We start from the raw sequence: 26,531 nt of genomic DNA, 5'->3' as shown, positions 1-26,531 counted from the left end.
AGGATGATTGAAAAAATGACATGATATGACAAATGGAGGGGATTTTGTCCCAACATAATGTGTTGAAAGAAACATAGTTGAAATAGTTCTTGCTATTATTCCTGGAACAAGAAGTTAAGGGCTAAATAGATTATGAGCCACTTAAGGATAGGAGCTGTATCTTACTCAATTCTACTTAGTCTTAGGATTTTCAGAGAGAATGTTCAACAGTTATTGTTATTCTCAACTGTAATTGGCCTGTAGTTCAGTTGTAGTAATTGGAAAGAATGAATATAGGACGAGGGGAAGATGGCGGAATAGTAAGACGCGGAGATCACCTTCCTCCTCACAGATACACCAGAAATACTTCTACACATGGAACAACTCCTACAGAACACCTACTGAACGCTGGCAGAAGTCCTCAGACCTCCCAAAAGGCAAGAAAGTCCCCATGTACCTGGGTAGGGCAAAAGAAAAAACAGAGACGAAAGAATAGGGACAGGACCTGCACCAGTGGAAGGGAGCTGTGAAGGAGGAAAGGTTCCCACACACTAAGAAGCCCCTTCGCGTGCGGAGATTGCGGGTGGCGGAGGGGGGAAGCTTCGGAGCCGTGGAGGAAAGCGCAACCACAAGGGTGCGGAGGGCAAAGCGGAGAGATTCCCGCACAGAGAATCGGTGCCGACCGGCACTCACCAGCCCAAGAGGCTTGTCTGCTCACCCGCCGGGGTGGGCGGGGCTGGCAGCTGAGGCTCAGGCTTCGGTCGGAGCACAGGGAGAGGACTGGGGTTGGCGGCATGAACACAGCCTGCAGGGGGTTAATGCACCACGGCTAGCCGGGAGGGAGTCCAGGGAAAAGTCTGGACCTGCCGAAGAGGCAAGAGACATTTTCTTCCCTCTTTGTTTCCTGGTGCGCGAAGAGAGGGGATTAAGAGCGCTGCTTAAAGGAGCTCCAGAGACAAGTGCAAGCTACAGTTAAAGCGCAGACCCCAGAGACAGGCATGAGACGCTAAGGCTGCTGCTGCTGCCACCAAGAAGCCTGTGTGCGAGCACAGGTCACTATCCACAACCCCGTTCCGGGGAGCCTGTGCAGCCCGCCACTGCCAGGGTCCCGGGATCCAGGGACAACTTCCCCGGGAGAACGCATGGCGCGCCTCAGGCTGGTGCAACGTCATGCCGAACTCGGCCGCCGCAGGCTTGCCCCGCATCCGTACCCCTCCCTGCCCCCGGCCTGAGTGAGCCAGAGCCCCCGAATCAGCGGCTTCTTTAACCCCGTCCTGTTTGAGCAAAGAACAGACGCCCTCCAGTGACCTACACGCAGAGGCGGGGCCAAATCCAAAGCTGAGCCCTAGGAGCTGTGCGAACAAAGAAGAGAAAGGGAAATCTCTCCCAGAAGCCTCAGAAGCAGCGGACTGAAGCTCCACAATCAACTTGATGTACCCTGCATCTGTGGAATACATGAATAGACAACGAGTCATCCCAAATTGAGGAGGTGGACTTTGAGAGCAACATTTATGATTTTTTCCCCTTTTCCTCTTTTTGTGAGTGTGTATGTGTATGCTTCTGTGTGAGATTTTGTCTGTATAGCTTTACTTCCACCATTTGTCCTAGGGTTCTATCCGTCTGTTTTTTTTTGTTTGTTTTGGGGGGGCTTTTTTGGTGTTTTTTTAAAATTTTTTTTCTTAATATTTTTATTTTAATAACTTTATTTTATTTTATTTTATCTTCTTTCTTTCATTCCTTCCTTCCCTCCTTCTTTCCTCCCTCCCTCCCTCCTTCCTTCCTTTCTTTCTTCCTTCCTTCCTTCCTTTCTTTCTTTCTTTCTTTCCTTTTTTCTTTCTTTCTTTCTTTCTTATTTCCATTCTTCCTTTCTTCCTTCCTTTCTTCCTTTCTTCCTTCCTTTCTTTCTTCCTTCCTTCCTTCCTTTCTTCCTTCCTTCCTTCCTTCCTTTCTTTCTTTCTTTCATTCTTTCTTTCTCTCTTTCTGCTATTTCTCCATTTTATTCTGATCCGTATGCATGAAAGGCTCTTGGTGCTGCAGCCAGGAGTCAGTTCTGTGCCTCTGAGGGGCGAGAGCCAACTTCAGGACACTGGTCCACAAGAGACCTCCCAGCTCCACATAATATCAAATGGCGAAAATCTCCCAGAGATCTCCATCTCAACACCAGCACCCAGCTTCACTCAACGACCAGCAAGCTACAGTGCTGGACACCCTATGCCAAACAACTAGCAAGACAGGAACACAACCCCACCCATTAGCAGAGAGGCTGCCTAAAATCATAATAAGTCCACAGACAACCCAAAACACACCACCGGACGTGGACCTGCCCACCAGAAAGACAAGATCCAGCCTCATCCACCATAACACAGGCACTAGTCCTCTACACCAGGAAGCCTACACAACCCACTGAACCAACATTAGCCAGTGGGGACAGACACCAAAAACAACGGGAACTACGAACCTGCAGCCTGCAAAAAGGAGGCCCCAAACACAGTAAGGTAAGCAAAATGAGAAGACATAAAAACACACAGCAGATGAAGGAACAAGGTAAAAACCCACCAGACCTAACAAATTAAGAGGAAATAGGCAGTCTACCTGAAAAACAATTCAGAATAATGATAGTAAAGATGATCCAAAATCTTGGAAATAGAACAGACAAAATGCAAGAAGCATTTAACAAGGACCTAGAAGAACTAAAGAGGAAGCAAGCAACAATGAACAACACAATAAATGAAATTAAAAATACTCTAGATGGGATCAATAGCAGAATAACTGAGGCAGAAGAATGGATAAGTGATCTGGAAGATAAAATAGTGGAAACAGCTACTGCAGAGTAGAATAAAGAAAAAAGAATGAAAAGAACTGAGGATAGTCTCAGAGACCTCTGGGCCAACATTAAACGCACCAACATTCGAATTATAGGGGTTCCAGAAGAAGAAGAGAAAAAGAAAGGGACTGAGAAAATATTTGAAGAGATTACAGTTGAAAACTTCCCTAATATGGGAAAGGAAATGTTAATCAAGTCCAGGAAGCACAGAGAGTCCCATACAGAATAAATCCAAGGAGAAATACGCCAAGACACATACTAATTAAACTGTCAAAAATTAAATACACACAAAACATTAAAAGCAGCAAGGGAAAAACAACAAATAACACACAAGGGTATCCCGATAAGGTTAACAGCTGATCTTTCAGCAGAAACTCTGTAAACCAGAAGGGACTGGCAGGACATATTTAAAGTGATGAAGGAGAAAAACCTGCAACCAAGATTACTCTACCCAGCAAGGATCTCATTCAGATTTGATGGAGAAATTAAAAGCTTTACAGACAAGCAAAAGCTGAGAGAGTTCAGCACCACCACACCAGCTTTACAACAAATGATAAAAGAACTTCTCTAGGCGAGAAACACAAGAGAAGGAAAAGACCTACAACAACGAACCCAAAACAATTAAGAAAATGGGAATAGGAACATACATATTGATAATTACCTTAAATGTAAATGGACTAAATGCTCCCACCAAAAGACACAGATTGGCTGAATGGATACAGAAACAAGACCCATATATATGCTGTCTACAAGAGACCCACTTCAGACCTAGAGACACATGCAGACTGAAAGTAAGGGGATGGAAAAAGATATTCCATGCAAATGGGAACCAAAAGAAAGCTGGAGTAGCAATTCTCATATCAGACAAAATAGACTTTAAAATGAAGAGTATTACAAGAGACAAAGAAGGACACTACATAATGATCAAGGAATCAATCCACGAAGAAGATATAACAATTGTAAATATTTATGTACCCAACATAGGAGCACCTCAATACATAAGGCAAATACTAACAGCCATAAAAGGGGAAATCGACAGTAACACATTCATAGTAGGGGACTTTAACACCCCACTTTCACCAATGGACAGATCATCCAAAATGAAAATAAATAAGGAAAAACAAGCTTTAAATGATACATTAAACAAGATGGACTTAATTGATATTTATAGGACATTCCATCCAAAAACAACAGAATACATATTTTTCTCAAGTGCTCATGGGACATTCTCCAGGATAGATCACATCTTGGGTCACAAATCAAGCCTTGGTAAATTTAAGAAAATTTAAATTGTATCAACTATCTTTTCTGACCACAATGCTATGAGACTAGATATCAATAACAGAAAAAGATCTGTAAAAAATACGAACACAGGGAGGCTAAACAATACAGTACTTAATAACGAAGTGATCACTGAAGAAATCAAAGAGGAAATCAAAAAGTACCTAGAAACAAATGACAATGGAGACACGATGACCCAAAACCTATGGGATGCAGCAAAAGCAGTTCTAAGAGGGAAGTTTGTAGCAATACAATCCTACCTGAAGAAACAGGAAACATCGCGAATAAACAACCTAACCTTGCACCTAAAGCAATTAGAGAAAGAAGAGCAAGAAAACCACAAAGTTAGCAGAAGGAAAGAAATCATAAAAATCAGATCAGAAATAAATGAAAAAGAAATGAAGGAAATGATAGTAAAGATTAATAAAACTAAAAGCTGATTCTTCGAGAAGATAAACAAAATTGATAAACCATTAGCCAGACTCATTAAGAAAAAAAGGGGGAAGACTCAAATCAATAAAATTAGAAATGAAAAAGGAGAAGTAACAACTGACACTGCATTAATACAAAAGATCATGAGAGATTACTACAAGCAACTCTATGCCAATAAAATGGACAACCTGGAAGAAATGGACAATTTCTTAGAAATGCACAACCTGCCAAGACTGAATCAGGAAGAAATAGAAAATATGAACAGACCAATCACAAGCACTGAAATTGAAACTGTGATTAAAAATCTTCCAACAGTGCTTCCCTGGTGGCGCAGTGGTTGAGAGTCTGCCTGCTCATGCAGGGGACACGGGTTCGTGCCCCAGTTTGGGAAGATCCCACATGCCGTGGAGTGGCTAGGCCCGTGAGCCATGGCCACTAAGCCTGCGTGTCCGGAGCCTGTGCTCCACAACGGGAGAGGCCACAACAGTGAGAGGCCCGTGTACCGCGAAAAAAAAAAAAAATCTTCCAAAAAACCAAAGCCCAGGACCAGATGACTTCACAGGCGAATTCTATCAAACATTTAGAGAAGAGCTAAAACCTATCCTTCTCAAACTCTTCCAAAATATAGCAGAGGGAGGAACACTCCCAAACTCATTCTACGAGGCCACCATCACCTTGATACCAAAACCAGAAAAGGATGTCACAAAGAAAGAAAACTACAGGCCAATATCACTGATGAACATAGATGCAAAAATCCTCAACAAAATACTAGCAAACAGAATCCAACAGCACATTAAAAGGATCATACACCATGATCAAGTGGGGTTTATTCCAGGAATGCAAGGATTCTTCAATATATGCATATCAATCAACGTTATACACCATATTAACAAATTGAAGGAGAAAAAACATATGATCATCTCAATTGATGCAGAGAAACCTTTTGACAAAATTCAACACCCATTTATGATAAAAACCCTGCAGAAAGTAGGCATAGAGGGAACTTTCCTCAACATAATAAAGGCCATATATTACAAACCCACAGCCAACATCATCCTCAATGGTGAAAAACTGAAAGCATTTCCACTAAGATCAGGAACAAGACATGGTTGCCCACTCTCACCACTCTTATTCAACATAGTTTTGGAAGTTTTAGCCACAACAATCTGAGAAGAGAAGGAAATAAAAGGAATCCAAATTGGAAAAGAAGAAGTAAAGCTGTCACTGTTTGCAGATGACATGATACTATATGTAGAGAATCCTAAAGATGCTACCAGAAAACTACTAGAGCTAATCAATGAATTTGGTAAAGTAGCAGGATAAAAAATTAATGCACAGACATCTCTGGCATTCCTATACACTAATATCTAGGCATAAACCTACCTAAGGAGACAAAAGTCCTCTGTGCAGAAAATTATAAGACACTAATGAAAGAAATTAAAGATGATACAAATAGATGGAGAGATATACCATTTTCTTGGATTGGAAGAATCAACATTGTGAAAATGACTCTACTACCCAAAGCAATCTACAGATTCAATGCAATCCCTATCAAACTACCACTGGCATTTTTCACAGAACTAGAACAAAAAATTTCACAATTTGTATGGAAACACAAAAGACCCCGAATAGCCAAAGCAATCTTGAGAACGAAAAACAGAGCTGGGGGAATCAGGCTCCCTGACTTCAGACTATACTACAAAGCTACAGTAATCAAGACAGTATGGTACTGGCACAGAAACAGAAAGATAGATCAATGGAACAGGATAGAAAGCCCAGAGATAAACCCACGCACATATGGTCACCTTATCTTTGATAAAGGAGGTCGGAGTGTACAGTGGAGAAAGGACAGCCTCTTCAAAAAGTGGTGCTGGGAAAACTGGACAGGTACATGTAAAAGTATGAGATTAGATCCCTCCCTAACACCATACACAAAAATAAGCTCAAAATGGATTAAAGACCTAAATGTAAGGCCAGAAACTATCAAACTCTTAGAGGAAAACATATGCAGAATACTCTATGATGTAAATGATAGCAAGATCCTTTTTGCCCCACCTCCTAGAGAAACGGAAATAAAAACAGAAATAAACAAATGGGACCTAATGAAACTTCAAAGCTTTTGCACAGCAAAGGAAACCATAAACAAGACCAAAAGACAACCCTCAGAATGGGAGAAAATATTTGCAAGTGAAGCAACTGACAAAGGATTAATCTCCAAAATTTATAAGCAGCTCATGCAGCTCAATAACAGAAAAACAAACAACCCAATCCAAAAATGGGCAGAAGACCTAAATAGACATTTCTCCAAAGAAGATATACAGACTGCCAACAAACACATGAAAGAATGCTCAACATCATTAATCATTAGAGAAATGCAAATCAAAACTACAATGAGATATCTCACACCAGTCAGAATGGCCATCATCAAACAATCTAGAAACAATAAATGCTGGAGAGGGTGTGGAGAAAAGGGAACACTCTTGCACTGCTGGTGGGCATGTGAATTGGTACAGCCACTTTGGAGAACAGTATGGAGGTTCCTAAAAAACTACAAATAGAACTACCATATGACTCAGCAATCCCACTACTGGGCATATACCCTGAGAAAACCATAATTCAAAAAGAGTCATGTACCAAAGTGTTCATTGCAGCTCTATTTACAGTAGCCCGGAGATGGAAACAACCTAAGTGTCCATCATCAGTTGAACAGATAAAGAAGATGTGGCACATATACACAACGGAATATTACTCAGGCATAAAAGGAAAAGAAATTGAGCTATTTGTAATGAGGTGGATGGACCTAGAGTCTGTCATACAGAGTCAAGTAAGTCAGAAAGAGACAAATACCGTATGCTAACACACACACACACACACACACACACACATATATATATATATATTTTAGGGGAAAAAAATGTCATGAAGAACGTAGGGGTAAGACAGGAATAAAGACACAGACCTCCTAGAGAATGGAATTGAGGATATGGGGAGGGGGAAGGGTAAGCTGTGACAAAGTGAGAGAGTGGCATGGACATATATACACTACCAAATGTAAAATAGATATCTCATGGGAAGCAGCCGCATAGCACAGGGAGATCAGCTTGGTGCTTTGTGACCACCTAGAGGGGTGGGATAGGGAGGGTGGGAGGGAGGGAGATGCAAGAGGGAAGAGATATGAGAATATATGTATATGTATAACTGATTCACTTTGTTATAAAGCAGAAACTAACACACCATTGTCAAGCAATTGTACTCCAATAAAGACGTAAAAAAAAAAAAGACTGAATATATACTATTCCTGTCAATTTTTACTTTACCTTCAATTGTGTGGACCAGTTTTCCATAGACCAGTCATTGACTTTGGATTTAAGTACTAAACCTTTAAATGGGCTTAACACTACCAACCAGCCATCAAGTATTGCTTCTATGAATTAAAAATTATAGGAAAGAATTTTACAGAGAAAACTATGAATAAAAATTTATGTAACACTTGCATTCATTATATAACTAATTTTAACTTACATTCTGATTTTAACCACAGTGTTATACTTCCAGTTCTCACTGACTATTTGTAATTTTCCAGAAGGTATTATATTTGAAAGGAAAAAAAGAAAACAGTATTTTCTTTTCTTCCCACCTTTCTTTAAAGGATGAGATAAAACTGAGGTGTTTTTGTATTCTAATTAATTTCTTAATTTATTTCCATCCCCTTTCATGATTATAATCAAGGAAAAGTGTGATGACTCTTAACATTGTTGTTAAAGGATATGCTCTGTGAAGCTGCAAGGCTTGGCTGGAAAGTGTCTGCATTTTAGACATAGATTCAAATGATAAATTGGCACATGTTAACCTTGAGTATTTGAGAATTGATACTGAGAATTACATTTGAGAATTTGAGCTCCTGAAACTTAAAGGATCTTCCTGAGTCTCCATCCCTCCTTACAAAATAATGAGGTTTTCCTGAGGGTTAATTGAGAAAAGAAATACAAGAATATCCAGCATTTTGTCTGGCATAAATATTTGCTCATTACATGTAAGTTTCCTTTCCCAGAATTAGCCGGGAACACTTATTTCCAGCAAATGATTGACACTATGCATGGAAGAATCCACTTTCTTTGATCACTGAAATAGAGGTCTGTGTATCATTTTCTACTCACACTATGTTCTAACTCTTCTCCAAAGAGTCATTGCTGATGGAAACTGGCCCCAGTTGCTTGTTTAAGATGAGTGACACACACAGTGTCTTCTTTCACTGTCACTGTTACTGATGTCCCTATGTTTCCAGAGAGCCATCCACCTTGAATGTTCCTAAAGGGAGTAGACATTTTTTATGCACATTCTGTAGAGTGGCTACTCCCACATTTTAAACAGCAATAAGAGATTAATGTAGAGAAGAATTAAGGATGGAAGAAGCTGGCAAAGTCTGTTAAGAATTGTGTTGGTTAAAACCAAAAGCCATTTTCTTAACTAAGTGATCAAACTTAGCATCACCCATAATCAGATCCAAGTGCCTCTTGACTGATACCCTAAGAAGGGCATGGTATCACCTACGTAGTAATCCTGCCAAAGTTTGCCTTCAATCCAATCATGAGGAAACAATCAGACAAATCCCCATTGAGGAGCTTTTAACAACAGGTTTGCACTATTCAAAAAAAGTCAAGATTGGGACTTCCCTGGTGGTCCAGTGGGTAAGACTCCACACTCCCAATGCAGGGGGCCCGGGTTCAATACCTGGTCAGGGAACTAGATCCCACGTGCATGTTGCAACTAAGGGTTCGCATGCTGCAACTAAGAAGCCCACATGCCACAATGAAGATCCCGTGTGCCACAACTAAGACTTGGCGCAGCCTAAATAAATGTTTTATTTTTGATTAAAGGAGACTACAGGTACATGAGAAACAAATAATCCTTCACTACTGGGTACTGGGTTTCCTTTTTTTTTTTTTCTTTTAGTGCCCTAAGGGCTATGAGAAACAATTTTTTTTTTTTTTGGAGGAATATCAGGGAAATTTGAATAGGAGCTGTTTATGTTAGCTAATAGTGTCACATGAAAGTCAAAATTCATGGGAATTTTGCACAGTTCTACAGGAGAAGGTCCTTGTTCTTAGATGATTTATGCTGAATAATCAAGAGGGGAAGTGTCATTGGCTGCTTCTTGTAAATGTTTCAGTAAAAATCTGTGTATGTACGTGTGTGGGGTTACAGAGAGAGAATGTAAGACAAAACAGGTATAGCAAAAATGGGTGAATCTAGGCAAAGTAAAATGTGGATGTTTATAGCACTGTCCTTATAACATTCCCAGAGGTTTGAAAGTTTTCAGACTAACACATTGGGGAATGAAACAAATATTTATTTATATTTTATATTGGTTAATATCCATGTATGAATACTTCTCAAGAAAAGAAAGTTAACTCAAGTAAGGCAACAGAAATATGATGAGGAGTGGTTTTTGGTTTCAGTATTCATCTAGCTGCTCAAACATCACCGTCATTTTGAGCTTTTATATACAAACAAGTTCCTACTGTATAGCACAGAAAACTATATTCAATATCCTATGATAAACCATAATGGAAAAGAATATGAAAAAAAGAATATCTATACATAACTGAACTACTTTGCTGTACAGCAGTAATTAACACAAAGTTGTAAATCAACTATACTTCAATTAAAAAATGTAGAATAAAAAAAAGAATCAGAAAAAAAAATGGATTGAAACAAACAAACAAAATAACAAAAAACCACATCACGGTCACTTCGTTCTTCTCTTTTTCTTACCATCAGCATCCTGTCTGCTGCCCCTTCTGATGGTGGTTAGACAGCCACCCTCTCCAGCCTCATCCAACCATCACCACCACAGTCACCTGGCAACAGAGGTGATTCCTCTCTCCGCAGTCACACTGCCCTCTCTGAACGCACTCCCCAAAACGCAGTCACAGTGATTTTCTAAAACTGTCAAGTACTCATGACCCCTACTGCTGCTAAAACTCTCCAATGTTTTCCAAACCCACTTAGAAAAATAAAATTCACACTCTTACCTCCATGATCAGCCTTCTCCCTCCACCCTGACCTCTGCCTGATCTTCCAAGCTTTCCCTTCCCTGCTTCTCTCTCGCTCCACTATTCTAAGCTCCTTCTGCTTGAGTTTCTTTGTCTTTACTTGGAATATTTTTTCCACTACGCAGCTAGGCCCCTCTCATCCGTCACATCTCAGGTCAAATGGAGCGTCCTCAGAACCTCTTGCCCTGACTCTCCCAGCTAAAGTCGTGCTCAGTTCCACCCTCGCATCGCCTGGTGTTCCTTCTCCACCCTTCACAACGATTATCTATTATTCTACATGTTTTGTTTTTTGTCTCTTTTCCTGGAACTTATGAAGCTTCATGAGAACAGCCACTGCAGGATCTCTAGCAACGAAAATGGTACATGCCTCATACAAGTACTCAAGAAATGATGAATGAATGAAGAAAAAATGAGTAGTCTGTCAGTGACTATGGAGCTGTATCAGTGAAAGTCCAGCCAGAAATACAGATCTATGCTAATTTAAAAAAAAAAAAAGAAGAAGGAATGTGATGTAGGGAATTGTCCACACAGATGACGAAGGAACTGAGGAACCAAACAGGGATGCCTGAGATTGTCAACAGCAGGAAGCCACCATCCCCTCTGCTGAGGCAGATGGGAAAACTTATGCTGCTGAGGCCCTGGACCAGTGCCAAGTGGTAAAAGCTGAAACTACTTGCTGATGGAGAAGCCTCCAAAAGCAGGGAAGAAGGAGGGAATAACGTTTTCCTTCTCCTTGCTATCCAGTCTCCAGCCAGATGGAAACCAGGTAGAAGCCAGCAGGCCCAGGAACCTGGGAATCACAAGGAACCTGGGAACCTCTGCACCAAGGCACCTCTCTCGTGGGGGATGGGGGAGGAGGGGCTGCAAGGGACAAACAGGAGGGCAACCTGACCAGGGACCTACCTGCACAGGAACCTTTCACTGAATGAGAAAATGCAAATCCACTTGGGAGCATTTGTTCTCCATCAGTGCAGCTCTGTTTATACTTGGAGGACCAGGAACACTTGAGAGTTTCCAAAATATCTGGTAATGGAGAAATGGTATATCCATTGAGCTTTTTCCAGATGAGCGATTGACTCCATTGTTTTAAATTTTGAGCCAGTTCCCTGAAAAGGTGTCTGGAGGTTAACAAAAATCATAGTTATCATACTATTAAAAAATGTAATTCATATTTTAAATCCTGTGTTTCCTGACTTGTTTGGTACACTACAGTGTTCTGGCCCACATGTTTCTAAATCTAAGTAGCATCATCATTAGCACGTGAAAATCCCCGGGTGGGGATTATGCTTAATCATATATTGCATTTATTCCAATCTACTTAAACACTGGAATTTTTTAAAAATTAAATTAATTATTTTTTATACAGCACGTTCTTATTAGTTATCTATTTTATACCTATTAGTGTACATATGTCTGTTACAATCTACCAGTTCATCCCCCGCCACTTTTCCCCCTTGGTGTCCATACGTTTGTTCTCTATGTCTGAGTCTCTATTTCTGCCTTGCAAACCAGTTAATCGGTACCATTTTTCTAGATTCCACATATATGCGTTAATATATGATATTTGTTTTTCTCTTCCTGACTTACTTCACTCTGTACGACAGTCTCTAGGTTTATCCACATCTCTACAAATGACCCAATTTCGTTCCGTTTTATGGCTGAGTAATATTCCATTGTATATATGTACCACATATTCTTTATCCATTCACCTGTTGATGGGCATCTAGGTTGCTTCCATGACCTGGCTATTGTAAACAGTGCTGCAATGAACATTGGGGTGCATGTGTCTTTTTGAATTATGGTTTTCTCTGGGTATATGCCCATTAGTGGGATTGCTGGGTCATATGGTAATTGTATTTTTAGTTTTTTAAGGAACCTCCATACTGTTCTCCATAGTGGCTGTATCAATTTACATTCACACCAACAGTGCAGGAGGGTTCCCTTTTCTCCACACCTTCTCCATCACTTGTTGTTTGTATATTTTCTGATGATGCCCATTCTGCCTGGTGTGAGGTGATACGTCATTGTAGTTCTGATTTGCATGTCTCTAATCATTAGTGATGTTGAGCATCTTTTCATGTGCCTCTTGGCCATCTGTATGTCTTCTTTGGAGAAATGTCTGTTTAGGTCTTCTGCCCATTTTTTGATTGGGTTGTTTGTTTTTTAATATTGAGCTGCACGAGCTGTTTGTATATTTTTGAGATTAATCCTTTATCCGTTGATTCATTTGCAAACATTTTCTCCCATTCTGAGGGTTGTCTTTTCATCCTGCTTATAGACGAAAGCTTTTGCTGTGCAAAAGCTTTGAAATTTCATTAGGTCCCATTTGTTTATTTTTTTCTTTATTTCCATTACTGTAGGAGGTGGGTCAAAAAAGATCTTGCTGTGATTTATGTCAGAATGTTCTTCCTATGTTTTCCTCTAAGAGTTTTATAGTGGAATTTTGTTTCTTATAATTTTCAAAGACAAAAGTCAGCAGTTGAAGGAGGCCATGTGGATCCTGCCCATTTCTCATCCTTGAATCCCCTGGCCCAGCTGTGAGATCGGAAAGGGACTCCTAGCTCCTTCTAACAGCTTCACACTGACTGCTGTCTTCCCTCCCTCTCTCTCCATGCCTGTCCCCCATTTCTCTCACTGCTCCCTTTCAGACTCCAAAAGAAATAGAAAGTGCAGGGTCTCATTTCCTCCTCATGCCATTTTTCCAGAAGCCACTCTCATCTCTCTCAAATATCATGAAAGAAAGCAAAACACAGAAAACATCCTGGAGAAGCAGCTATTCTGAGGGAAGCTACACTTCTACAAAAAGAAAATAAATGAGTTTATATTTTGGTACTGAAACCAAATCCGGCCTCTGTACCCCAACACTGAATTAAATCTCAGAGACAGAGTTTTGGGTGAAGTAGAAGAGAATAGCTATTGCTTTGCCAGGCAAAGGAGGCCACAGCATGCTAATGCCCTCTGTGTCCTGACCCGGAGAGGGTAGTGAGGAGTTTTATAGGAATGGTTCAAAGAGGGCGTCATTAGCTCATGGACATTCTTCTGATTGGTTGGTGGTGAGGTAGTTGGGAGTCAGCATCATCAACCTTTTGCTTCCAACTGGTCTGGGGTGTATGTGCTTGTGGGCAGCATACAGTTAACTTCTCCCACCTGGTGGGGGTTTCAGTATCTGCAAAACAGCTCAAAGATATTGTGTGTATCCCTTGAGGGGGAACCAGGACCCTGCCCCAAGGCTGCACTACTGTTTCTCTTGACTGCTCCTCCTTTGTCTCCCTGTCCCCTCCCTTCCCTGATTAACAACTGTTTGGACCTGCCCTTTGGAACTCAGGGAAGGTCATGGAGGCTGAATGAAGCCTATTTCCTGTAATCAAGAAATGGGGGACACAGAAAGGCTTTTGTGCCCAGGAGACCCACAGGGTCCTGTTCAGTTTCAATACCCTGTGATGTTATACAGAACAGACACAGATTCTGTTTAGGGTTCCAATTCCCCTGGCTCAATAAGGAAGAGAGGTGGGCAGATAGAGGAGACACTGTTGACAGGGGACATTAATGTACTTTTTAAAGTAATGGGTCAGACATATGTAAATCATGGGAGGAATGTCATACAAAATAGTGAATGAAATATTTATACTGAAGTTTAGTGTATGTTCCAGAGGGAGTTGCCCTAGAGAGATGGGTCTCCTCTTTGTTCTGAATCTATTTTTTCACTTGCTCTGACATAGCTGTCGACTTCACAGTCATTCTGAAGTTGATTAGATCAGAAGGCAGAGACTGGCCTGCCCAGCATGACCAATGACAAACATCAATGTTGTGGGGATTCCAGGCTTGTAGTCTGTATACTGAAGTTGTTTTTGGTGTTCTGTGGGCCTTTAAGTGGTTCGCTGAATTTTAGTGCTGCTGTATTTGTATGTCATCTGTGTTCCAAACAGGGCAGCATGATGTACGTACACTTCCATAAAATCCAGCTTGAAATTGGCTGTCAGATTCATGGAGCTTGGTTATAATTATGTGCCCACCAATGCTCAGCTAAATGCAGAACCTTAGTACCTTTGTTTTGCTTGTTTTAATAAAACCAAACACTTTAACTTTAAGGAAGTGAATTGTTACCTATTGAGAACATCTTTGGACCTGCTGTTGGAATGATTTAGTGTTTCTAAAACATATGGTATAGGTGGACCTCCATGCAGATTCTTTTCTGTCTGAAAGTCAGAGAGATTTATAAAAACTGCTAAAAATAATGAGATATTATGCTAAGTGATTTTCAACCACTATTTAACTTTCACAAAAACCCAAGGAGGTGTATGGTTTTCGGTGCCCATCTTATAGATGTGGAGATTGAGGCTTACAGATGTCTTCCCCACATCTGGGTCAGCTCTCAGGACAGGTTCTGATCCTATGTCCATCTGAGCACAAAGCCATAGATAGGGCAGCATTTTAGTGAGTGTTACCCTCCTTCACAAGGACTTCTGAGTATTGGTCTCCGGGTCATGTGACTATGGGCACAGCCCTGGATGCCTGGGGGCCTCTTCGATGGAGAACCATCATGCTTCTTTACCAGCAACATCAACAATTCCCCTTGGCTTCCTCATCTCACTGCCAGCTTGGCTCCTTGAAAGCTTTATCTTGCCAGAGGTGCCAGTAAATATAGACTCCAAAGCCAGCCTCATTTTAACTATGTTATTAAGAGTAGACAGCTGAATTACCAAGTCATACAATTTTAGAGTTGGAAATGACCTTCAAGTTCATCTGATCGGAACCTCTCTTTCTCCAGGTGAGAAGGCTGACCTCCAGGGAATTGGAGGAATTTTCCAAACAGGTAGGGAATGTGACTATACGTGAATGAGAAAGCACATATATTCATTCCCAGTCCTGAACTCTTTCAACCATGGTATTGTCAGAACACAACATGTAAATTCCCTTGGCCATAGATAGTATCCTTTTGATACTAATATATATGCTGATACTATATTATAGAAATAAATATTGACTATCCATGATGTAGTCTATGATAAGATTTCATTTTTTAACATTAAAAGGAAGAGCTGGTTTTTCATCTATTGTTTTAAAATTCATACCTGAAAATTATCATCTCTTGTCAAAGAGAGAAACAGAAAACAAAATCATTGTCTTAGAATATCTAATAAAAAAGATAAGCTTGTAGGAGATCAAGATTAGTCCTAAGTTTTTCTTTCTCAAGTTTTTCAAGTGCTACCTCTTTGTAGGAATTTTGGCTAAGAATCCAGAGGCCAGTTCTAGGTGCACAATTCCTTTAAACTGATATAATTGCAACAAAAATGGGAATGGGATACTGAGGGGGATATCATATCCTAGATATTGACTATTCAAATAGGAGGATTCTCTTCACAAGTGTAGATCCTACCCCTTAGTGCATTCTGAGAATCTGACATTAGATTCTTTTATAGCTCTGAAAAAACTCTATTTGGAACCAACAGAATGACTTTAGAAAGCACACCACTTTTTTTCCCTGAAATGCTCAGAGACTGTACCTCATGTTTTGTAGTTTCCGGAGGCATCCTGACTGAATGTGATCTGTGTGAGTCCTTTTCATTCAACAATTGAACAGTTATGTAAATGCCTCAATGTATGTGGCTATTGTATTATTTTCCGTTTTGAAAAACTGGCTATTCAAATTGTTTCCTACATAGGAAAATTTTGTTTCAGATATGTGATATGTCTAAAGCCCTCTTTAAAAATGGTACTGTTTCTGTGTTTGGAAATAGTTAAAGTGGGATTTGGGAAAAGCAATGAGCTCTTTTCAAGAGATTGAATTCTAAAGAAGGAGCAAGAGTACAAAATATCATGCAAAGTAAATTCAGTTTTCCAAGACCATTCTCCGGAGATTAGGTTTGGAGAAGTGAATGGAGAGAGTGTGAGGAACATTTCCTCCAATTTGTAATATTGGATCAGGCCCATTTTAAACTGCACTAATTTATTCTTCATTGAACCATAGAGATTAATTAATCCTTTGTTTTGCTGGATTAATGAGTAATCAATATGCCAAAGGGGAAAAAAGAGAATGATTTCTTCTCAAGAAACCAAGCATTTCAGGTAGCCAAGTCATTTTATCTTTTATGTTTACAAAGCACACTGCAACCCACATAAAATGTGTGGCTTCGAGGAGATTTAAGATCTTTTTTTAAAACTAAGATATCCTGTGTTTGTGTGTTTCAGATAGATACAGGCCAGTGGGACACATACACTAAAATAACCAATGCATTGTGGGTGTATTTTGGTGGCCTCTGCTCTTCCCTCCAATTTTAAGTCAGTTTCTACAGTTCTTTGACATCTTTATAGGATAAGAAAGTCACTTCCCCTGAGAGTCCCTCCCGAACTACCAAACTTAATTCTGACCATCCTCTTTGGTCACCAAACCAGTCCCTTTCAACCAACTCATCTTACTTATTTTCTTCATAGTGCCTATGACTGTCTGAAATTGTCTACTTAGCCTATTTATTTACCTGCTTCTTGCCCATTCCTTCCCCACCCCCACAACTGTAAAAGTCAGGATTTTTTCAGTTTTGTTCCCCATTGTATTCAGTGAGTCTAGCTGGGATCCTTGCACATAGCTGCCAAGCAATACATGTCTGAATGAACGAATATCAGTGAATGAATGAGTTTGCAATGGAATGGACTTGACCTGAAGTGGTTTCTCTAAGAGAAACAGAAGACGTAAGGGATTGGGTAGGAGAACGTGGAGCACTTAGTGGCTTAAAACCAAAGAGAGAGATACTGAGAATGTCACAGCACCTTAGAAACCTGTACTTGGTGTCCAGAATACCATGGGCTTTCTACATTTCCATGGACCAGGAACATTCCTGCTGAACATTCCTCCATGGAGGTCCTCGTGTCTTTGTTGCCTGTCTAGTCTAAGCATATTTGCATGCAGCCCAGTGGTGGGATTGCATGTTGGCAATAAGGGTGGGATGGATGGAGGGCATGTTTGGACAGATGCTTCTCTTAACTGTGAGAATCATCCAGGTACTAGTCGGGGTCTGCTGCTACCATATTAATTCCTATTTGGCAGATGAACAATAGATACTAGGACATACCCTGTAAAATAGTGCATTGTTAGCTTCCTAGGAATTCATCTGTAATCATAAGGTCTGGGATAGTCTTCCATTCTGCCATAACTTAGTTATAATTTGAAAATACCATTAATATTTGTATTTCCAACCCCAAAGGTAGAGATACTAAAGTCTGTTAATATATTAATTTTTAGACTGAGCAGGGGCTTATGTTATAAAACACATCAATGGAATATAAAAGGGGCATAAAGTGGTACCTGAACATTTATATAATATATTTCTAGTGTCAAAAAGGTTTAATTAAGATATGTAATCCATTGGCGTCAGAACTGACAAGTGACTCTATACATCATATATATTTATGAATAATTATGATATTGATCCCTTCAAGTAAAATTGAGAATGGTCTCTTCATTTGCCTTTTCTTTAAACCATTCCCCTTTAGAATGTGAAGTCATAAGTCCCTCTTTAAAGACTTTTTGAAATTATTAGATTTTTAATTTGAGTCATTGTAGTAGGTCTTTTGGTTGCAGGCAACAGAGACTATCTCTGTCAAATAACAGTAGAAGCAATCTATTGAAATGATATGTAGATTGAAAAACCAAAGACCTGTCAAAGAAGAGCTGAAATTGAGAGATCAAGGAACAAAAAATAATGAGGACTCCACTATCTTCTGGGCATTGGTCAGGAAGAAATGCCACATATTGTCCATGATGAGGTCACCCAAGATAAGCTTTTTTTTTTTTTTTAGACAAACAGTTTTGAGAAATGAATCTGACTGATTCAGTTGAGTCAGTGCTCAACCCTACTGTGAGTAGGAGACCATCTTTAATAAAAATTCATAAATGCAGAGGGACTGTTTCCCAGGGAAAAAATAGCATGCTATTACCAAACAAACAAACAAACAATAAATAAAAAGGATGCTGGGCAGGTAAAAACACAAATATCCACTACAGTAACTGAGCTAATCCCATCCTTCTCTAATGTTGTGTTTTTTTTTTCCTGGAAGCATGGGAAATAGTCACTCATACAGATCACAGCATCTTCAGCAATGACAAAAGAATAAACTTGGATTAAATCTTAGTGTTGATTAAGGTATAATAAGCCAGCACATTAAAAATAAATATTAATTGATGGTGACAAGGTAGGTGAGTGGAAGGAAATTAATATTTCGAGAGAGCCAGGTACTATGATAATTGCTTTTCAGGACCCTCTCATTAATATTCATCCTGATCACAGGAGGAAGGCATTCTTATACTGATAGGGAAGCTGAGGATCAGAGAGTTTATGCAACTTTTTTTCAAGGTCACATACTTAATGACATACAAATATGATGATGTGGTGTATTACTGGAAATACAATTCCAAAGGAAAACAACATGCAATTGTTAGTTGGCTTTGCTGATGTAATGTTGCTGTTGTCACAGATAATTAGTACATAACACCTCTCTGTTGGACCATTATGTTATCTTGAGACCTAATAAAATAGAAGCATCTCTTTTTCTACCAGTATTGTTAGGATTATGAATATTATCACTAAATAGTGTTCTCTTTTCTTGCTAAAAATCTCGGTTGACAGTTTTTATTTGAAACCAGTCATCTTGTTTTTAACCCATTTGTCTTAGGTCAGATTTCCTAGCAGATCCTGAGGCAGGGGTTTGGGTTTAAGTGATTTATGTCAGGAGTGCTGTTCAGGAAACAGACAAACAGAAATACTTTAAAGGAAGTGAGGGAAACAATAGGAAAGAGGATGTGCTCAAGGGTGGAAATAATGAGCCCTGACCTCATCCTCAAGGGACTCCAGAGCTTAAGTCACACTATGAAGTCCTTCTCCCTGACAGCAAGGTGTCACCTGTGGGCAGTTATGCGAAGCTGGGCAACTGTGAGTCCTTAGCAGATGGCATGCAGAGGAGTTGGAGGATGGGGGTTACCAGCTCTGTATAAGGGATCTGGGCCAGCTGTGAACAGTCAACTCTCATTTGACATTCAAGAGTTGGTTCATTGCCAGGAGCAACCCTTTGGTCAAAGGGAGGATAGGTCTTTGCTGGCTCTTTCCTTGCAACAAAAGTTTCCACACCTCAGCAAACCTCCTTTCTAACAGAAAGAGCTCCTAGCTGAGCCTGCTCATTTTTGGCAGGAGGGTGTGTGTCATTGGATACTTAACGACAATACTTAGCCATTGGCTAGGTTCGGACCTGCTTCCCTAATGTCATGGGATATGGCTTTGCCAAGAGGAGACTGAAGTAGCATCAATACCGTGTAGCTGAAACCTCACTCCTTCTTGGGTGGGACTTGAACCCAGCCAAAACTCAGATTGGGACTCAAACCCACGAGCTGGGACTTGAGCCCACTTGCACCTCAGATTGGGACTTGAACCCACAATCCCTGACTAGCAGGGGACTCGAAACCACTGTCATTTGATTAAAACTGCTCACCTGGTGTCAGGACTCACTGAAGCTCAGGTCCTTTTGTCTCGCAGAAAGAATTCAGCATGAGGCAAAGATGCAGGCAAAGAGTGAGTTTATTAGTATAGGATGCTTGTGAGAGATGGAAACAGACAGGCAAGGGAGCACAGCGCCGAGAACGAAGACGGCTACGTTTTTATAATCAAAGAAAAAGTGGGGAGGGGAGAAGATCACCTTCTTCCTCATTTTTAGGTAGACATCGAGGTTTACATGATTAGTTCCTCCTTTGACCCTATATGGTCTAACCAGGTCTGTCATGGTGCTATTTAAATCATATGTGTATTAGCAGAAGTGTGGTCACATATACTAAAATATGGTAATTCATCTTGGGCTCTGGTATAATGTCCCCTTTCTCCTATATTTCTGTCTCGGCTGCATGCAGAAATGCTAGTCTTCAAGGACTATCAACTCTTTGACTTCATGTAACAAGATTCAGCCCCTGTATCTGTTGTCTTGTGTTTTATCAGGATTTGTGACTTGAGTGTGTCTGGCACTTGGATGCACCTGGTCTTCCTTCAAAGTAGTGTAGATTGTTGCTAGGTTACTGGATTCTTGAGTGGTCATTAGCTTACAACAGTCTCCCAAACTCCCTTAAAATTCCCTTTCTGTCCTTAATCCCCTAGTGGGATTTCTAATCCGACTATTTAATTATCCTACTCTATCCCTACCATAGCTATGATTCACAGCTGTAATTAGTGCACAGTAGTTTAATAGTGAAATTTTGTATGGGAAAAATAGTACCTTTGTGTTTGTTTTCCTAGTTTGCAGGTCTAGCTTAAACATTTGTATCTTGTTTTTATGGCATAGGTAGATAACTCTTGTTCTATTTCCCTTTTCCTTATCTGCCCCTCTTGAATTGAGTTTTGTGAACTGATACACTTTTGTGATTTAACAAATGTTACTATCTAATATCATTTTAGTGGATGAACACTGAGGCATTTTTAAGGTGGCATAAATAGGTATTTGCTGCTTCCTTCTATCTTTCCTTCAAAGGATAGTCAATTTGCATTTATTTTATTTTTACCAAATAGATCTTTCTGTGTCCTCTCTATACCCTCACCCCTTTCTCCTTCCCTAGATCACTGTCTTAGTTTAGACCTTTATCGCTTCTTCTCTGGGCTTTTGTTAAATAGCTTGCTATGTGCTCATCAAAAGTGTAATGGTGATTTACAGAGAAATCGAAAATATGTGACTCCATCAATTTCATGGAAATGGCTTTACCAAGCTGAGATTCAGAAACGTCCACTTCAGTGGAGAGACGAGTATCTCTTATCTTCACAAAGGGACCTGACACCCATTACAGGGCCGAGGGATGTGTGAGCCCATCTCTTCCTCGAGAACCTATCCTGGGCTTTCTCCATGAAGTTTTATAGCCTGACCTTGTGTGTCATAGAGGGTCTGTCTATGTGCCTTCCTGCTTACCTACTAAGTGCAAGAGACAGAACAGGCCCAACACAATGAGTGCTTGTGACCAGAATGAAGAGCAGACCAATCCCCCAGGGGCCTGTGCTCCCCTCCCTCCTGAGGTTTGGGTACCTCCATTCTTGCATCTCTCAACTGGCTGCCCTCCCCAAAGCATCCACTCTCTTTCCCCAGATTCTCTGTGCTGCACTAGAGTCCTCTTTATCAAACTCAATTTCTATATCTTTTTATACCTTTTGAGTTCTTTTCTTATGCATACTTCACATAAAGTGAAACAATTACAGTTTTTAAAAATCGACTGATGTCCTTTTCCTACTTACATTTTACTGGTTCTCCATCATGTAATTGATCATGAATTGTATATAATTCTGTGTGTGTGTGTGTGTGTGTGTGTGTGTATTCACACACTGATCTCATACCAGTTTGTGTCTTTACATCCTACATGCCAAACCACTCGCAGATTTGGGAACACAACACGCTTTCTCAAACTTATGAGTGTTACCACTTGGCATTTTCTCTTTATTTTAGAAATTCAGCACGTGAATCTAAGGGAACCCATTTCAGTTCGTAACACACTTGTTAAAAAGATTTCTGCCCAAAGGAAAAGCAAACATTTTAACGCTTTTCTCAACTTCGTTAATTTCCACTCTACTCTTCCCTGACAGACTTCCTTGAGAGTTTTCAATTTCAATAGTTTATGAATATCCACTTGCTTTCAGAGTCCTAGCAAGTGATTCAAGGAGTGCGGGATATGTACTTTTCCTTCAGTTGGACGATAATTTTTCAAAGCGAGTTCACGTATTACGTAGGCTTTTATTTTTTATTGATTTCTTTGCCTTTTCCCTGTGTCTGCCTGAGCCAGTCTCATGTCTTCATGAATGAACTCACATTTCACCTCCTCGGTGCAGTTTTCAGTGGCTTTCTGGGCAGTGTGATCACTCATTCTCCTGTGTTTCTGTAGCATTTCTTACAAGTGTGCATTTTACTATTTGTGTTTGCCTATTTACATATCTGTTTCTCCTCTGAGACTTTGAGGGCAGACATATAAACACATATGGTTCCCCAAGGTTCAACTGGTTGTTTTCACAGGACTATGTTGGCCAAACACCTCATGAAAACCAGTAGAAATCCCACACCCAGCTGAAACATGAGGAAACAGACTCTTAGGTGGGACTCTCTCCAAGCAGACTGGGCAGTTCCTCTGTGAGTGATTTATTGAAGGCAGGCTCTTAAGAGAAACCTTTAAGGGAGTGAGGGGAACGCAGTAGGAAACAGACGGAATTGGAGAGGTGTGGTTTCACGAGTCCAGCTTCAGCCTGGTCCCAGGGGAAGCTCTGGATCCTGAGAGAGCATTGCCTGCCTTTAGGCAAATGAGCTGGGCTTTTATGCCTTTGGTCATGAGTCACCCCAGGAAGTGGGTAGTTGTAACCTCCCAGCAACTCTGGACAAGGTGCCTTCTGTAGGCTAAAGGGGAGCCTCCAGGAAAGGTGGGGGCATGGGAACACTGGCTTGGTAAAGGAGATCTGGGCAGGGAGCAGAAATAGCATCTGCAACTCATACTTAGATATTTGATGGCTATCAAAGAGAGGGATAGTTCACATGTGTTGAGATCTCACTTTTTGCAAGTGCTGTGCTACGTGACTTAAGTGTGAGTGGGCCACTCGGCTGTCTATCCTAGATTCTATTTAACCAGCTTTCAGTCAGGGATAATATCATACTACAGATCTAGGTATTGAGCCAGGGAAACAATGTCTATTCCTGTATTTCATCGAATTCAAGAAGCACTGATTGCAAAACACATCTTTGTTTTATATTTCACTGTTCTACTATGAAGGAAAACACAATAATTCCTATTAAATTATAATGCAGTACTTTCTTATCTTCCATTTTGTGACACAGCCTGCTTTCAGAGATGTTCAAAAACAAAAGTGTGCATGAAACTTGGAAATATATAAATCTTGATAGCTAAATGGCAAGTAGGAAGAAGTTTGTATTCCAATTTTTACAATATTAGATTATTAACTTAATTTCTGAGATTAACTCACAATGGGTTATTTTAAATGACTTTAACTTTAAAGTAATACAGTACATACAAGAGTTTGTAAGAATTATTGTACTTCTAAGTTGATCATAAGGATGGACTTTTGATAGAATCTGCATATACTTTTTTGAAACTTACCTTTGGTCGAGGACAAGTATATGATATTCTCATACATAATCATAATTATGTGTCATATCTGAGAAGAGGTTATTAACTACATTTATCAATAGTTTTTCAGTGACTACTATGATTTGCTAGAATGGTATATACAATATTGAAACTAGTGTTTTCTTGTGCATATATATTATATATATATTCTTTTGAAGTATAGTTGAGTTACAATACTATGTTAAAGGAATGAAATTGGGTCATTTGTAGAGACATGGTTGGACCTAGAGACTGTCATACAGAGTGAAGTAAGTTAGAAAGAGAAAAACAAATACCGTATATTAACGCATATATTTGGAATGTAGAAAAATGGTACAGATGAACCTGTTTGCAAGGCAGAAATAGAGACACAGACCTAGAGAACAAATGTATGGACACCAAGGGGGCAAAGTGGGGATGGGATGATTTGGAAGATTGGGATTGACATATATACACTAATATGTATAAAGTAGGTAACTAATGAGAACCTACTGTATAATACAGCGAACTGCACTTCAATGTATAGTAGAAAGTAACACAACATTGTAAAACAACTGTACCCCAATTAAATAAATAAATACCTGTTGAAAAAGAAAACAAACAAACAAACAATACCACGTTAGTTTCAGGTGTACAGCACAGTGATTCAGATTCTTTTCCCATATAGGTTGTTACAAAATATTGAGTATAGCTCCCTGTACTATACAGTGGGTCCTTGTTGGTTCATCTATTTTATATATAGTAGTGTATATATGTTAATCCCATATATTTGTTAATCCCAAACTCATAATTTATCCCTCCTCCACCTTCCACTTTGGTAGCCATAAGTTTGTTTTCTATGTCTGTGAGTCTCTTTCTCTTTTGTAAATAAGTTCATTTGTATCATTTTTTTAGATTCTACATATAAATGATATCCTATGATATTTGTCTTTCTGTGTCTGGCTTACTTTATTTAGTGTGATAATCTCTAGGTCCATTCATGTTACTGCAAATGGCATTATTGCATTCTTTTTTATGGCTGAGTAATATTCCACTGAATGTACATACCACATCTTCTTTAGTCATTCATTTGTCGTTGGACATTTAGATTGTTTCCATGTCTTGGCTATTGTAAATAGTGCTGTAATAGACGTTGGGGTACATGTATCTTTTCGAATTATGGTTTTCTCCAGATATAGGCCCAGGAGTGGGATTGCTGGATCATATGGTAACTCTGCGTTTAGTTTTTTAAGTAACCTCCATACTGTTGTCCATAGTGGATGTACAAACTTACATTCCCAGCAACAGTGTAGGAGGGTTCCCTTTTCCCCATACCCTCTCCAGCATTTGTTATCTGTAGACTTTTTGATGATGGCCATTCTGACTGGTGTGAGGTGATACCTCATCGTAGTTTCAATTTTCTTTTCTCTAATAATAGCGACATGGAGCATCTTTTCATGTGCCTTTTGGCTATCTGTGTGTCTTCTTTGGCGAAGTGCCTATTTAGATGTGGATGTATTTTTTAATCTTCAGCACAAAGTATAAAACTAGTGAGGCTATTGACAACCTCAAAAGATGGGGCTCATCCACATGACCTGGTATGCTGCACCATCTTCAATCCCCACCCATTGTTTCCTCAGCACCTGTCTCACTTCAGGAGGTAAAAAGCTGAGGACAAAACCATTAATTCAGTGAAAACAAGACTTTTTTGGCTGATGTAATGGGTCATTCTATTACAGACTGATGTTTTTCTAATTCTCCAACATTAGTGTGAACATCATAATATTAGTGTGAACATTATACATATTAACAATGAATCATTTTTAAATGAACCTTCTTTGAGCAACAGCCAAGTGAAATGAAACAGTCACGCTCATTATGATTTGGTTTAGTTCGTTAGTTGAAACATGAGAGATTTCTTTATTTAGTCTGTGATAGAAAGGGCTTATTGCCTTAGCCAGCTAGTTGCTATTACCAAAATTAAAAACTATATAAATTATACAAAGCTATTCACAGAGGCTAGCATCAAAATTACTGTCCCTGCTGAGGAAAAATGATGTCTTCAGCTGAACTTCCAGATACAAAATAGCAGCAGGAGATAAATCAATTTCTGGACCATTATTAAAGGATTAATGGTGGGTCCCAAGTCTCTGTTGACCAGACTTATTTTCTCCTTTACGGTTGGTATGTCTTTGCTTGGTTTTGAGTTGTTATTACAGAGAAAATTGCTGCCATGTTAAAGAAAGCTAAAAGCAGCCGAAAAAACAAATCTCATTTATTGTTTTTTTGTTTGTTGGTTTGGTTTTATTTACCATTGTCAGACAGTCATCTTTGAGATATTTTACAAAATAACAAAATTTTCAGTTGGTTAGTGTCTAAACTGATAAAAATAATATTTTAAAGTAGATTTAAAGATAGGTTCAAATTCACTTGCAGTCATTAACATTTTTAGGACTGAAAGTATAAGTCTTCAGAATTGTTTCTCCCTTGGGTGAAGGTAACAGAGAAAAAGTTTTCATCTCATAGTTTGGTCCTCAGATATAAGTTTCAATTTTTCTCCTATCTAAGAAACAATATCTCAAAGAAAGCCAAAAGGATAACCTTTTAAGAGAATGTGAGAACATCTCTCCGCTGGACCATTCAACTTGGCTCAAGATGGAATTGTATCATAGAAAAATTGAATAGCTTCAGATGTTATGAAACTGGGTCATCTCCCACCATCATGACTGATCAGAAACTACACGAGAATCAGTGGGAGTGGGAAAACCTGTGGAAATAACCACAGAGCTTAGATGTATTTTACTGGGAGTTCGACTCAACAATAGTTTAAACAGGTATTCTTCTTTAGTTGTTCTTTAGTTTG

At 39.6% G+C, this 26,531-nt stretch overlaps 1 protein-coding gene across 1 annotated transcript in view; it reads left to right on the top strand.

Annotated features, from left to right (window-relative positions):
* LOC132598118 (synapsin-2-like) overlaps positions 1 to 10,428 on the top strand; it is a 679,754-nt gene extending 669,326 nt beyond the window's left edge. The window contains exon 5 of the mRNA XM_060308007.1: positions 10,298 to 10,428. Coding sequence (XP_060163990.1) covers positions 10,298 to 10,321 — 24 coding nt within the window. The 3' untranslated portion in view covers positions 10,322 to 10,428. The remainder of the gene's footprint in view (positions 1 to 10,297) is intronic.
* The last annotated feature ends 16,103 nt before the right edge of the window (positions 10,429 to 26,531 follow it).

This window comes from Globicephala melas, chromosome 11 (assembly GCF_963455315.2).
Source record: "Globicephala melas chromosome 11, mGloMel1.2, whole genome shotgun sequence".
NCBI lineage: Eukaryota > Metazoa > Chordata > Mammalia > Artiodactyla > Delphinidae > Globicephala > Globicephala melas.
The sequence above is the reverse complement of the archived record's forward strand: the minus strand, read 5'-3'. Positions and strand labels throughout refer to the sequence as shown.